Consider the following 16,444-nt stretch of genomic DNA (forward strand, 5'->3'; position numbering starts at 1 on the left):
CCAAAGCGCAAGAATCGTGGAACACATTGGTACAAAAAACATGACTGGATTAAAGAAATTGACACAAGCACGAAGTTGTTAGATTTATGACTGTATACTATGTTCAAAAAATCGACAAAGCCCTTAAAATTTACACATGGCTGTCTTTTTTTGTTGACAAACAGCAAACACCCTCTGTCCCTATACCCTCATTAAGTCATTAAACAACTTCTTTTTTGTTAAGTTCATGTTTTACATTGTAATAGAATCATGTGCAAAACAGTGTAGCCAAGACCATTGATTGGCGCGCTAAAATATCCCATTGACTGGGTCAGATTAGGTGAACGTTCGTCTGTAACACCCACAACTCACGACGTATTTATTATAAACATTTAAACTGTGGGGTTACCGGGGTCTCAGTATATATACGAACTACAGTGCACAGTATATTATATACATATTTTATTTGCGATCATAAAATGTACGAAGTCGTCCATTACTATGTAAATTGGGTCGATTAAAAAAAAAGCTGAATATGTTTCTGTTGCCAAGGGTTTTTCACAAGTATAGTAGTTAGCAGAAAAGATCACCAAACTATACATTTTACCTATTCAAAAACGTAAATGCAAATTTCACAAGGCTTGATCCAAATAGCCTTCTTACTGTCTAATAACTTGCAAGTACGAAAAAGACAGGAAAGAAGTATATTTTGTCTATATGTTTTGTGTTTGCACACTTTTTAAAGTTGATCATGCATTCGTTCTAAAATAAAATTTTGACCAGATAAAAGTTAAAAGATGACATAATTGGACAACCGCAATTGTTAAATCGCTTTGACGTCCGAAAAAAAGATAATAATCAACACATCCATTGTAACTTTTAAAGCCAGTTAAATCCTTTTTGCTGACAGAACGTCCGATATCATAAAAAATCATTATCAAAACATAACAAAAACACAAGTAAAGAACGTTTAAGTATTCAATATAAATCAAAACACAAAAGTTATTCCTGATTAGTTTTTCGAATTATTTTATTCAGGCTTTGAGACCCTTTGGTGACCCCACAGTTTAAATGTCTATAATAAATACGTCGTGAGTTGTGGGCGTTACAGACGAACGTTCACCTAATCTGACCCAGTCAATGGGATATTTTAGCGCGCCAATCAATGGTCTCGGCTACACTGTTTTGCACATGATTCTATTATATTTGCATATTGAATAAGCACCAACCCTATTTTTTTCAACACTGTTTGAGTTTTCATTTTATTCTCAGACTGTACTCATAATACTTGTGTTGCATACCAATGCATTTGCTTCATTTTATGGGGACCACAAACCGTAGCTTGGAAAGCAAAATAAATTTGGTGTAGGCAGTCCAACTGAAGAGAGCATTTATCCACATTGTTGTTGTATACTATTAATAGGTTTCTAAAGCGGCAATGCAATTGCATGTAGAACAGTGGTTGCCAATCAGAGATATTTATTTAAGAATTAAAAAAAAAAATGAACGATTCTTTATACATGTATATACATGATATTAGCTTATTATTACACTTGCATGTATGAAGAACACATCAAAAGAGTGTTTCATATGAAATAAAATTTAAAAAATAAAATCCTCCCACCCGCCCCATTTTTTTCAAAAATCTGGATGAAAATCTACTAATTAAATTTAGTTGGCCTTATCGACTTTTGCTAAAAGCTTTGTGTTATACTTCAAAGAAATTTCGGGTTACTTCCCCTGTTTAATCCTGTTTTGAGTTACCCTTCTTAAAATAATGTGAATTGATAAAACAATATAAACTAAATACAAATTAAACAAAGAATCATAAAAGGATGGCAATTAAAAGATTTTGTATGCCTTTAGACAAAAAAAATAATTATATTTAAAAATATCTTAGAAGATCTCTACTTCTATTCAATGTTTATATTGAAATTTATAAGATATGTATTGAACCAATTGAAGTGGACTATATGAGTGCACACACTTATTGCACCATCTGAAGCAACATGATTGCACTCTGTATCATACAGAGGGATCTGGGGTGAAAAGTTGTCCTGATTGGATTCAAATGTAAAAGATGATGAAATAGGAAAGAAACAAACAACACACCTTCTGTAGGATATAACCATATTTAAAGAAACATAGTATATCTATTAACTCTTATATGTGTTTCGTAGATGAATAAATAAACACGTCAAATATTTCACTTGAAAATGTTGTTCGCGCAAAATCTCCCCCTCAGCTGTCATAGCTGAGAGGGAGATCTCCCTCTTTGAAGGTTTCAGAGGTTGGCAGGTATGATTTAAATGATATATATTAATATTCAAATAGCATGAGCTATGCATGAACTCAAAGCGCGGCAATACTAACCATATATATATATATACTAATAAGCACTTTTTGAAGTTAGTCACTGGTCAATGTATATCAGGAAGGGCGGATGATGAGAGTCGCCGCTACAGATACTTATAACAAAGTTACTATTTGGACGACTCATTTTATGCAGAAAATGGGCCACAATTAAATCCACTCCTATTTAGTCTTTTTGGTTTGGTGACTATATCTTCACCCAGTTGGCGATAGATTTGGTGTTCCATTTTTTCTGCGACATAAGTACAAATTTTCTTTATGCTTGTATGGAGACTTTGGCAAAACCAGAAAATCAAATATCCACGAAAATTTTCTTCCACAGTATCTTATTCTTAGCTGTATTGATTTTGCAGCATACTTTCTACTATAATTGAGATATTATTGTCTTGACCAATATTTTGCTATAGTCAGGTGAATCTCATATAGAGGAGGATATGTCTAACTATCTATATTTGGGTCAATCTCCACTGCCTTTTTCTTTGCGTAATAGGTAGTACTAAGTTATTAAATTAATTGTATTTTTATATTTTACAGAATGTTGTATGGAGAAAAGCCTCAGTCAGAAATGTTTGAAATTGTGCGACTATGATTTTATAATTAGTGCTTCTACTACAGAATTATATACCATAGCACTGGAATGTAGTAATGATTTTGATACAGTGATATTATGTGGGGCAGGTATGCAGTCAAGGGTATAACTTAAATAATAGATGATAGCGGATATGTTCCTAATGTCGTAACTACAATCCCGTTCCCTTTTCACGAATGTGACCTACTGAATTAGACTGTTTACCAGGTTTGTACTAACATGAGCAACACAACGGGTGCCACATGTGGAGAAGGATCTGCTTACCCTTCTGGAGCACCTGAGATCACCCCCAGTTTTTGGTGGGGTTCGTGTTGCTTAGTCTTTAGTTTTCTATGTTGTGTTTTGTGTACTATTGTTTGTCTGTTTGTCTTTTTCTTTTTAGCCATGGCGTTGTCAGTTTATTTTCGATTTATGAGTTTGAATGTCCCTCTGGTATCTTTCGCCCCTCTTTTAAATAAGTTAACAGAGAAAAATAAGATACATTTGTTATTGTGGACTAAAAAATCAAAAAATTGTGATAGCATTTGTATGTTACATGTTTCAAATGGGATAAATACATCCTTTGTTTTGTTAAATTGTATACAAGTTCTATTGATATTATTATTGTCTTTATGTATACAACACTTTAGAAAGATATAACAGTTCATAGTTTGCCAATCATGTATAGTACACCTATGTTATTACAGAAAAAATATGCCTATAATAACTAAAGGGAGTTATGACTCTATATCACTTTAAAGCCTTTGCTCAGACATATATCATGCTTAATCACAATGTATTTTAATTTGTTGTAAGAAATAAGGATCAGAGCATATAATGAGGTTCTGCACAAGCTTCCAAGTAATTCCAAACTGTCTCATATAATAAGTTACATGCCTGTAATAACTAAGTCTTGTTATTATAGCTAAGTTTATCGCTTAAAAGCCTTGTCTCATTGATTCACCATGGTTGATAAAAAATGTATTAATTTAATTGGAAAATTAGTTATCAAGGCTATGTATTAACCCTTTCACCGATAGCCGGCCTGACAGAAGCTACTCTGAGACGATGGCTTCCCTGGCTATTATGACACAAGTGGGAGATCTTCATATTAAATATCAATAAAAACTTGTCTGTAGTTATTTATCATTTTATGTCTTTATATTATTCACTTACACCATGGACACAGTTTTGTTAATGTTTTGATCATTTTTTCTTCATAAAAAATCAAAATTTGCAAATTTTCAGCATTAGAGAGATGAAATTCTCGAAATTCGACTTTTTGACCCAAAATCGTAATTTTTTAACCCAAAACAGCAAAAGTTTGAAAAATTCAACAAGGTTGTACAAATTCCTTACACTGAACGATGTCCATTCCAAGTGTTTTTGTACATAAAACGGCATTTTATGTCAAAAAAGTATACTAGTCTGGCTTCAATTCTTCCATATTCTTTAAAATAAAATGTTTCCTTATTTCAAATTCTAGTAAAATCCGTAAATTTCATCTGATTTTGACACGGTTTTCAACAAACGGAAGCACCATGTTTACACTTTCATCCGGGTATTCAACAAAGAAAGATAACTTGTGTTTTCAATGTTTTTAGCGGGAAATGTAAAAGAGGTATTCCGATCCCGGTAAACCGGGACTCATCGTCAGCTGTCTGAAGCGTGAATCCCGGTTTAGTTACTGTGCAATGTTTCAAGAATTCCTAAGTGCCCACTAAAAATAAAAATATTTATGATTTATTTAACAAATAACAAACATGTTACTACAGATTTAGAAAATGGTAGAAACAAAGATGAGACAACTCATGAAAGTATGTGTAATAACACATGTATCTTATTTTTCTCTAATAACTTATTTAGATTATACCCTTGACTGGTATGTAGGACAAATCATCTCTATTAGGTGAATAATCAGTGGCGGATCCAGAAATCTTCATAAGGGGGGTGGAGCACTGACTGCCATAAGAGGGGGCCTCCTGCTCCAGTCATGCTTTAGTGGTCCCTAAATAATCAACCAAATTTTTCCCACAAAAGGGGGGGGGGGGGTCACTCTGGGCTCCCCTTAAATCCACCTCTTGATAAATCTGTTTAATAAAAACTTTCATCAAACAACCATAAGTCTTTGCAGCTAATTTTAATGAAATTCCTTGTAATCTCATTGACTGCTTTATGTCTTATATCGTGAAATCTTCACATTTGTCTAATTTTTTGCTATTTTTTTTAAGTAGACATCAGGTAATGAAATTTAACCTACCTGATCATTTCACTGATCATTTAAATGTTTTGTACAAGGCCATGCAACACAAATAATGAACACAGCTAAATATGTTTTTGCCCAATAAATGCAGAGTAGTCAAAGGAGTTAAAATCATATGATTCTTCTAATGATACTTTTTTGGAAGAAACCACATTGTAGTTTTTTTTAATAAAAATAGAATATTCTTTTAGAAGCATTTAATTTAGAAATTGTTAAGTATATTAGTAATAAGGCTGTCCACTTGTTTATATTAAACATAGTTACAATCAAACATTCAAATTTTGGAAGACAGATAAATCAGTGTTTTAATTATTTTGAAAATACAAATAAATGTCTCAGAAGAATTTCAAGTTTGCCATTTTAGACATTGCAAGTCTCATGGCACTAGAATACAGGTGAAAACAGGTCATTTGATTTAATCCCAGAATACTAGTATTTGATGACCCCTACTGTTTTTGAAAAATTTCTGGTGAGTTGCAAAATACGGGTCAGTTGACAGGTATGGTGATCTGATTACATCCAGCATTTTTCTGAAATTTAAAGTTTTTGTTAATACTAAAATATCAGTTAATGAGTACATTAAGACATCAGATATATAGTACTTGCTGAAATTTACCTTTTGTATGATATAATCTTAAGCTAGAGAAACTATATTTTACAGATGGTAGAGATCACACCCAGTGTTGTAGAGAGAGACAGATTCCAGAAAATTGTCTTAATGTTTGTAAAGGAGATATGAATAATGCAGATATTTTGTGTGCATTCCAGGCGCCAAAAATTACTCAGTGCTTTGTAGAAGGGATAGGTAAGTTGTATTGGTAATAATTTAGAAAATTTATTTTTGAAAGAGGACAAGAAAAAGGTGTGTGAACATAAGACTTTTTAAAAGAAGTGAAAGTTAAACGATGAAGCAGGAATATTATTTAAATACATAGAAATGGAAAAACTTCAACATGACTTTTCTAGAGACTGCCTAAAATACTGTGATGCAAGTTTGTTTATCATGTTTATACTTATGTTTTGTTGTCAACAGATTTTGCTACTTTTGTTTTATTATTGTTTGGAAGATACAAATTTTATACAATTTTGTAAACAGTAATATATATATATATATATATATTCATTTGCTTTATAACTGTTATAAAAAATAATTGAAGTAACCATTACAGAAGATAAAATTACCTTTTTCAGTTGATCAGCCAAGACCTCCATCCAGTGTTAGTATAGCTCAGATAACATCACACACTGTCACTGTGTCATGGTCTCCTCCTACAGGTGGACCAAAGGCTGAATCTTATTATGTCTATTACAACAATCCTGTGAAGAAAGAACCACAGGTAATCCTAAGTTAAGATTGTATAACTTTAATGTTGTCTTGGCTGAACTCAGTTATCATACTATAACAAAAAAATTGTCACAAAAGCTTAAAGGTAAAGGAGTGATGTATTTTATCTTAACAATCCCTAGTTGCATATTGATAAGCTACTTTAAAAAATGATTATTTTGATAAGAAAATTAAACAAAAACTATTATTTTGTTATATCATGTTTTAATAATCAATAATTTTAATGTGTTTGTTTTTATGTTATTTGTTTGCTGTCAAGTTAACAATACATCTTGTATTTATATATTTGTGAAAACCTTTCTTGATTAGAAATTTTAATTTAAGAAATTAAACTTTCTTTTTGAAGTTATTAGTATATCATATTTCTGAAAAAATATGTTTAAATATCGTTAGTCTGAAACATAAAATCTGTCAGCATTGAATATTTGTCTTGTACTTTTGACTAAAAATTTCCAAACCCTTTTAATGCAATGACACAGAACTTCTTTATGTCTATATTACTTTAATAAACAAACCTTTTTTCATATTTCAGGATAACAAAATAATGACAAACAAGACCACATATATTCTACAGAGCTTAGAAAGTGGATATACGTATGATATTTATATAGTATCTGCTAACTCGGAAGGATTCAGTATCCCAAGTCCTTCTTTATCTGCATTCATACCACCTGATGGTAAGTTGACCTGTCTTTATTATATGTGGTTTCTGATAATTAAATTACTGGTACAGCACTCTATTATATATAAAAGGATATATGTATCTTTTTAATGCTCACACCAAAAAATGCCAAACACGTTAATATATACAGTTGACTCTGCTTAATTGCATAATTCGGTCTTTTGAAAGACCATCCAGTGGTGTTACAATCGTAATCAAGCTTATGGTGGTTTGTTTTCATTTTTACTTAATAAGAGATAAAGATATGATTTAAAACTTATATGCTAAACATTTTATTTTTGTCATTAATAAAAAATGTATTAACTTCTGATGCTCATATTTTTCTCACATACAGCACTTGTGTCAAACAAAAACTTGTGAACGGCCCCCTTATTACTTTGCATATGTAGAAACAATATTACACTCTATGCAATTGCAAGCTTTAACAATGCAGTTTGATGTTTCATTCCAAAAATAATGAATGATTTAAAGATCAAGAACTAGTTTTATTTTTATTTCTTTGGTATAGGAAGAAAATGGTTTATTATCTTTGTTGAAAGATTTAAAACACTATGATATCTTACATAAGGCATATATATTTTATAAGAATTTAATACTGTACATGTGTATCTGAGCTCTGCATCTTTCTTCAGTATTTCTTTTACCTTGATCTTGTTTGATCCTGTAATTTCAGATTTCGGATATAAGCATAATCTTCTAAATTGTATAATATTGTCTTACATATAGGCTGTGCAAATAACCGAAATCCACTGTAGATTAAATGGAATAATAAGTCCATTATATCAGACCGTAAGTGTTTCAATTGATCAATAAACATATCAGAAAGTGAAATAAAACTACGATAGTAGTAGGGGCATTATGTTTTCTGGTCTGTGCATCTGTTTGTTCGTACGTCTGTCTGTCCCGCTTCAGGTTAAAGTTTTTAGTCAAGTCAGGTTAAAGTTTTTGGTCAAGGTAGTTTTTGATGAAGTTGAAGTCCAATCAACTTGAAATTGTAAATAGTACACATGTTCCCTATGATATGATCTTTCTAATTTTAATGCCAAATTAGAGATTTGACCCCAATTTCACGGTCCACTGAACAAAGAAAATGATAGTGCGAGTGGGGCATCCATGTACTATGGACACATTCTTGTTCAATTTTCTCTATTGAAATATTGACATTTTCTCTGAAATTTGACACAATCTCCAAACTAAATATTCAACAACAAGTCGGATATGTAATTTTTTGATAACAAACATAATGCTTATACTATAATTGACAAGGATACATCACAGATCAGGTGATGTTTTACCTAATGAACTGATGTTGCTTTTCTACTCAATAAATGATCAAAATGATAATATTACTGTCTAGCAGAATATATTGAACTTTCATTCAAGAATTAGCTGTCCTGTACAAACAGATGAACAAAATAGTCTGCAAAGTGGAAATAAGAAGTCACACAAACTAACGAAAATTGAATGTAGACTAGTTAACCGGATTTTTATACGACCGCAAAAAAATTTTGCGGTCGTATATTGGTATGACGTTGGTGTCGTCTTCGTCCGAAGACACATTGGTTTTCGAACTCTAACTTTTAGTTTAAGTGAATGGATCTCTATGAAATTTTACCATAAGGTTCAATACCACAAAAGGAAGGTTGGGATTGATTTTGGGGGTTACGGTACCAACAGTTAAGGAATTAGGGGCCAAAAATAAGCATTTTTGTAACTTCCAGACATAACTTGTGTGTTAGTGTATGGATCTCTCTGACATTGTACCACAAGGTTCCATATCACAAAGGGAATGCTGGGATTGATTTTGGGGGTAATTGACTCTAAATTTTAGGAATAAGGGGCCAAAAATAAGCATTTTTCTAGTTTCCAGACAATAACTTGTGTTCTTGTGTATGGATCTCTCTGAAATTGTACTGCAAGGTACCATACCATAGCATAAAGGGAAGGCTGGGATTAATTTTGGGGGTAATTGCCTCAACATTTTAGGAATTAGGGGTTAAAAAGGGGCAAAAAAACAAGCATTTTTCTAGTTTCAGGACAATAACTTGTGTGTAAGTGTATGGATCTTTATGAAATTGTACTACAAGGTTTCATATTACGAAGGGAAAGCTGGGTTTGAGTTTGGGGGTAATTGCCTTAAAAGTTTAGGAATTTGGGGCCAAAAAGGGGCCAAAAAACAAGCATTTTTCTAGTTTCCAGACAATAACTTGTGTTCAAGTGTATGGATCTCTCTGAAATTGTACTGCAAGGTACCATACCACAAAGGGAAGTCTGGGATTGAGTTTGGGGGTGATGAATCATAAGGGGGTTCAAATAATTTGGGTGATTTTTTTTTTCTTTTTTTTCTGTAAAATTTTCCATTTTAAATTGGTTATTTCTGATTTATATATAAAAGCAACTAATAATGATTTGGTTTGAATAGGTAAATTAAAATTATTTAAGTTCTTAGACCACATTCATTCTGTGTCAGAAACCTATGCTGTGTCAAATATTTAATTACAATCCAAATTCTGTGCTGTATCAAGCTTGAATGTTGTGTCCATACTTGCCCCAACTGTTCAGGGTTCGACCTCTGAGGTCGTATCAAGCTGTGCCCAGCGGAGCATTTTATTTTATTTGGAGATGTACGGCGGGCAGGCGGCTGCCAAACTGTGTCTGTTCATTAACATGAAAACGCTTTGACGAAATTTTATCAAATTTAGATATGTTGGTTCCTGTGACGAAATGAAGGTCAATTTCAATTTTTACGATTTTAGCTTTTCTTATTGTTAGACCTTTCAGTAGCCAAAAGTGATATTTATTATATAATTGAGTAATTTCCCTTTGAACAGAAATGGTGTAATTAATAAGTTTATGTATAGATAGTCTATCAATGATTGTATCTGTTCAATTGATTTTAGTCAGGAGCTGTCAAAAATATCTTTATAACTATTTTTTTTAAGTCATGTGTGTTTTGAAGGTAGATGTCACAGTTGTTATGTGGTATTTTATTTTTGTTGTGTGTGTTAATGTTTAATTTTTACTTGATCCTGTTTGGGAGTCCAGATTTGCAAATATTATTTTCATTAGATAATAATCTATTTTTATTAAAGGATAAATTTCATTACATTACATTGTGTAGATAAAGTTGTTGACATTGATAGATAATTTTTAATTCTGACAGAAGAACATCACAACAGTTTCTGAAATTGCAGTGTACAAGTCAATAATACCAATATTTAAATCAGTTTGCTTGATGGAATCTAGTTGTAGGATTCCATCAGGGTCAGTAATTACTTTGTAAATTTCAGCTACTTAATAGCCCACCTAGCACAAAGGGCCAAGTGAGCTATTCTCATCACTAGTTGGAGTCCATTGTTATCCGTTAACTTTTACAAAAATCTTGCCTCTGATACTACTGGGCCAGTTGGATCCAAACTTTGCCACAATCTCCCTTGAGGTATCTAGTTTAAAAATTGTGTAAGACAATTGCTAAAAATAGAACATAGAGGTAAAATGCAAATTTTGTCTATTATTTTTAAAACCACTATAGAAAGAGAAAATCTGACATGGTCAGAATGTTGTGATCTATTTACTGTCCATTTACGTCAAAACTGTCAGACAACTTCTTATAGGAGTTATTGCCCTTAAATGACGAATTTTACCATTTTTTGTCGAGCCTGCAACTTTAGTCGCAGAAAGCTCGACATAGGGATAGTGATCCGGAGACGGCGGCGTTAACTAACTTCTTAAAAGCTTAATATTTCAGAAGGTAGAAGACCTAGATGCTTCATTCTTTGTATATAGATGCCTTATGATATGAAGTTTCCATCTGGCATATGTCTATTGTCCTTGATCTCATTTTCATGGTTCAGGGACTACTTGAAAAAAAAGATTTTTTGTAATGTTAATTTCTCTCTTATTATGAGTAATAAGATAACTATATTTGGTATGTGCATACCATGCAAGGTCCTCATGCCTGTCGGACAGTTTTCACTTGACCTCAACCTCATTTCATGGATCAGTGAACAAGGTTAAGTTATGGAAATATTTTACGATGAACATGTCAGTCTGGCAGGTTTTATTTGACCTTGACCTCATTTTCACGGTTCATTGCTCAATGTTAAGTATTTGTGTTTTGGTCTGTTTTTCTTAAACTTTAAGCAAAAGATCAACTATATTTGGTGTATAGAATGATTGTAAGGTGTATATGTCTGTCTGGCAGGTATCATAGGACCTTCACCTCATTTTCATGGTTCATTGGTCAATATTCAGTTTTCCTGGTTTTGGTTTGTTTCTTTTATATTATAAGCAATAGGTCATCTATATTCTGTGTATGGAATGATTGTATTAAAGGTGTACATTTATTTCTGGCTTGGTTTACCTGACATTGAACTCATTTTCTTGGATCATAAATGTTAATGTGATACTTGTAGTAAAACTTTATATGTAGGACTATCAACATAAAATCAATGGTCAGTATAGTAGGTGAGACATTTCAGTGTGTGCACTCTTGTTTTCATTTTTGCCTATTATTTTAATAAAACTATAACAGGAAGAGATCAATTTTAAAAAGCTAAAATGATCAGCAAGACAAGATTTACAAATAAGTCATCATGGTTGAATTCATCAGATAACTCCTTATTTAAGTTGTTGCCATTTAATGACAATTTTTACCAATGTAATAGGTAGATAGACACTTTAAGAAGCCAAAATGATCAGTAAGACAAGATCTACAAATGAGTATACTAGCCAAAATCATCAGTTGACTCGTTATAGAAGTTATTGCTCTTTAAAGAAGATTTTTTACCAAATTGGGGGTTTTTGCCTATTATCTTGAAAACTATGATAGATATATAGACTCTTTAAATAGCAAAAATGATCAGCTAGACAAGATCTACAATATAAGTAAAATTGTCAGCTAACGACTTAATTGAGTTCTGTTTTGGCAAAAGCTAAAGAAAATAGACAGAAACTGTAAACAGCAAAAATAATTAGCAATGCAAGATCAACAAAAAAGAGATTTTAGTCTTGAATTCTATTCTAGTTTACAATGTTGGAGAGCTTCCATTATTGAAGATGCACATATACCTAGGTTAGTGACACAGGCTCTTTAGAGCCTCTAGTTTTTTATTATCATCAAACCATTTAGAAATATTTTTGTTTGTTTGTAGATCATTCATTCAATTGCAGTGATGACTTTGCAAAGTATTCCAACAACAGCATTGATCTAAAATCAGTTTTATCAGTAAAGAAATACACTCAAACAACAGTGGGCATCTGTAAGCAGAAGTGTTTAGCAGCAAACTATGGAGATCAGTGTACTGGGTTTAGGTTTAATACTTCTACTTGTTTGCTGGTCATAGGAAAGCATGGAAACATAAGACAAGAGGATGGGGCAGATTTCTATGCCAGGAACTGTGATTTCAAGAGTATGTTATAAGAATTTGCTTATTGTAATTCCAGGTCATTGCTTATTATTGAATATTGATTTAAGTACATACATATGAATAAAAGAAGATTCTCGGAATACACCAATAAGACAGCCACCCAATGATACAAAAAACAAAGAGGCGACTAGAGGTCAACATACAGTTTAAAACAATAGACAGGTGTCTACATGTCAACCTCTTAATTGTCTGCATTCTAAAAAAGTTGTGCATGAATTTAAGAGAGACTATCAAAGTTTTTCAATCAACATCAAATTATACAAAAAACAAAAAACGTTAAGATATAACAAAAGAAAGCAAAGGACAAGGTTCTCTTTAGGCCAAATATGGCCTTGAATTTCAACTTTATCATAAAATTTTAAAATGGCCATAATTTGGATGGATCTTTTTCAAAACCCTTACTTTTTAGGTTAACAAATCTTTTCATTAAAGAACATTCTAGGCTTCAAAGTCAGCACATTTTGGATATATTGTCATTATGGTTTTGTGCATTTTTCTGACCTAAATGTTTGTGGAAACCCTTGGCCCCAACCTAGGATCCAATATGTTCAGCAGCCAAAAGTTGCCAATGATGATATTGAATCCTTAGACACAAACACTTTCTGGATCAAAGGTGACGGCCAAAATTAATTATGTTAAAAACTGTTTTAAAAAACAAATTATTAAAAATTTGACCAAAACTGACGTTACAAATCAAATAATGCATACTTGAGGGATCATTACCTCATCATTTTTGTCGAGCCTGTGACTTTTGTCGCAAAAGCGAGACATAGCGATCCTACATTCTGTCGGCTGCTTCCACAAATATTCACTCTGTGGTTTAAGTTTTTCAAATTTTAATAACTTTCTTAAACTATCCTGCATTTCAACCAGACTTGGACAGAAGCTTGTTTATGATCATAAGATAGTATCCAGAAGTAAATTTTGTAAAAAAAAAAATCCTGTTTATCCATATTTTACTCATAAATGGACTTAGTTTTTCTGCCAGTTAACATTACATTCACTCTGTGGTTTAAGTTTTTCAAATTTTAATAACTTTCTTAAACTATCCTGGATTTGTACCACACTTGGACAGAAGCTTGTTTGTGATCATAAGATAGTATTCAAAAGTAAATTTTGTTAAAAAAAAATCCTGTTTTTCCGTATTTTACTCATATATGGACTTAGTTTTTCTGCCAGTCTCAACATTACATTCACTCTGTGGTTAAAGCTTTCAAAATTTTAATAACTTTCGTAAACTATCCTGGATTTGTACCAAACTTGGACAGTAGCTTGTTTTGATCAAAAGCTAGTATCTAGAAGGAAATTTTGTAAAAATTTATTTCCTGTTTTTCCGTATATTACTTATAAATGGACTTAGTTTTATTCCAGTTAACATTACGTACAGTCTGCAGTTAAAGACCAAACAGCCTATTGTTGATGAGCATCAACTAACGCAACTTGGTAGTGACATAAAAGCTCTATGACGTTGTTTCTAGCCATGAAAAACACCGTCAAATTATAACGTCCTATTTCGCGTTTTTCACGGATTCCAACATGGTGTACGCTTAAAACTACGTCTTCCAAGAAAAGTGGAATTAAGCGTCGCACTGATACCTAGTGGAAATTAAACACAAATGGACACAAAAGATACTACACTATCTGTAACCTCCGTTCTAATAAAAATAATAATCAAAATATAAATTTTGAACTCGGCTTTTTGCATTTGCGCCGATCTGCATTTCACTTTTTTTCTTTCACTTGCGCCGATTTTGTCTTTCATTTGCGCCGATTGTGTACAGGTAAATTATAGGTTAAAAGTAATTTTTTTATTTTTATAGGTTAAAAGTTATTTTTTAGCTCACCTGGCCCAAAGGGCCAAGTGAGCTTTTCTCATCACTTGGCGTCCGTCGTCCGTCGTCCGTAAACTTTTACAAAAATCTTCTCCTCTGTAACTACTGGGCCAAATTTAACCAAACTTGGCCAATATCATCATTAGGGTATCTAGTTTAAAAAATGTGTCCGGTGACCCGGCCAACTAACCAAGATGGCCGCCATGGCTAAAAATAGAACATAGGGATAAAATGTAGATTTTGGCTTATATCTCTGAAACCAAAGCATTGAGAGCAAATCTGACAAGGATAAAAATGTTTATTAGCTCAAGATCTATCTGCCCTGAAATTTTCAGATGAATCGGACAACCCGTTGTTAGGTTGCTGCCCCTGAATTAGTAATTTTAAGGAAATTTTGCCTTATTTGGTTATTATCTTGAATATTATTATAGATAGAGATAAACTGTAAACAGCAATAATGTTCAGCAAAGTAAGTTCTACAAATAAGTCAACATGACCAAAATGGTCAGTTGACCCTTAAGGAGTTATTGCTCTTTTATAGTCAATTTTTAACAATTTTTCGTAAATTTTTGTTATCTTTTACAATCTTCTCCTCTGAAACTACTAAGATGAATTTAACTAAAGTTGTAAACAATCATCATTAGGGTATGTAGTTTAAAAATTGTGTTTGATGACCCCGCCCTCAAACCAAGATGGCCGACATGGCTAATAATAGTACATAGGGTAAAATGCAGTTTTTGGCTCATATATCTAAACCCAAAGCATTTCTAGCAAATTTTTCAAAAACAAAATTGTTCATTAGGTCAAGATCTATCTGCCCTTAAATTTTCAGACCATTCAGGCAACCCGTTGTTGGGTTGCTGCCCCTGAATTGGTAATTTTTAGAAATTTTTTCAGCTTTTGGTTATTATCTTGAATATTATTATAGATAGAGATAAACTGTAAAGAGCAATAATGTACAGCAAAGTAAGACCTACAAATAAGTCACATGACCAAAATGGTCAATTGACCCCTTAAGGAGTTATTGCCCTTGATAATAAATTTTTAACAATTTTCATAAATTTTGTAAATTTTTACAAAATAATTTCCACTGAAACTACAGGGCCAAGTTCATTATAGATAGAGATAATTGTAAGCATCAAGAATGTTCAGTAAAGTAAGATCTACAAACACATCACCATCACCAAAACACAATTTTGTCATGAATCCACCTGTGTCCTTTGTTTAATATGCACATAGACCAAAGTGAGCGACACAGGCTCTTTAGAGCCTCTAGTTTATTTATCATATAAACCTCTTCCGTTAGCCAGTTGTACATATGTTATGAATTGTCAGTTATAACATGTATATAACTGTTGTTCCCTGCTCACAAAGGGGAGGTGGGAGTAGAATTTCGAGCAGGATAAGTCAATTTAAAAGATATTTGTGCACTCTCTTTACATCCACTAAAATCACGGAGTAAAATTCTATTTACAGCATTACAAAGCACCACAATAAAATCCATAAAAATGTAATACTAGTACAATGAATTATTATCTTGCCGAGAATTTATTTGCAACACATCTGATATATTCCTTTCTTGTCATTTTATCTTTTCTATACTTGTTGTACTTGCCAATAACGAAGTCCATCTTTTCTTTCTTGTGTCAAAACGAAGTTCTCGAACAGTATGACTAAAATTATCTTAAACATAAGGGAACACTATTCATATCCATATATTACCATGCAATATACATTCTAAGTTTACTACATGTACATGTATTTACTCGTATAGCAAATAAAGTATCTGGGCTAGTGATAAAAAAAATAAAATAGGCGCTAATGAAAGAATCAAATCGGCGCAAATTTAAAGATCGAAAATCTCGTACGCCCGTGTAACTTTACACTGCAAAATTTATATGACTTACGCTTAGAATTTTAAATTAATATGTGATTTTCAAAACTGAGTTTTCAGAAGGTTAGGCCGATAAACA

The 16,444-nt window shown here is 32.3% G+C and overlaps 1 protein-coding gene across 1 annotated transcript in view; it reads left to right on the forward strand.

Annotated features, from left to right (window-relative positions):
• Nucleotides 1–16,444, forward strand: part of LOC127709118 (Ig-like and fibronectin type-III domain-containing protein 2) — a 240,951-nt gene that overhangs the window by 102,960 nt on the left and 121,547 nt on the right. The window contains exons 17-21 of the mRNA XM_052214467.1: nt 2,887–3,030; nt 5,845–5,988; nt 6,375–6,520; nt 7,061–7,205; nt 12,364–12,621. Of these exons, the coding sequence (XP_052070427.1) occupies nt 2,887–3,030; nt 5,845–5,988; nt 6,375–6,520; nt 7,061–7,205; nt 12,364–12,621 (837 nt within the window). The remainder of the gene's footprint in view (nt 1–2,886; nt 3,031–5,844; nt 5,989–6,374; nt 6,521–7,060; nt 7,206–12,363; nt 12,622–16,444) is intronic.

Source organism: Mytilus californianus, unplaced genomic scaffold, assembly GCF_021869535.1.
Source record: "Mytilus californianus isolate M0D057914Y unplaced genomic scaffold, xbMytCali1.0.p SCAF_7, whole genome shotgun sequence".
Lineage (NCBI taxonomy): Eukaryota > Metazoa > Mollusca > Bivalvia > Mytilida > Mytilidae > Mytilus > Mytilus californianus.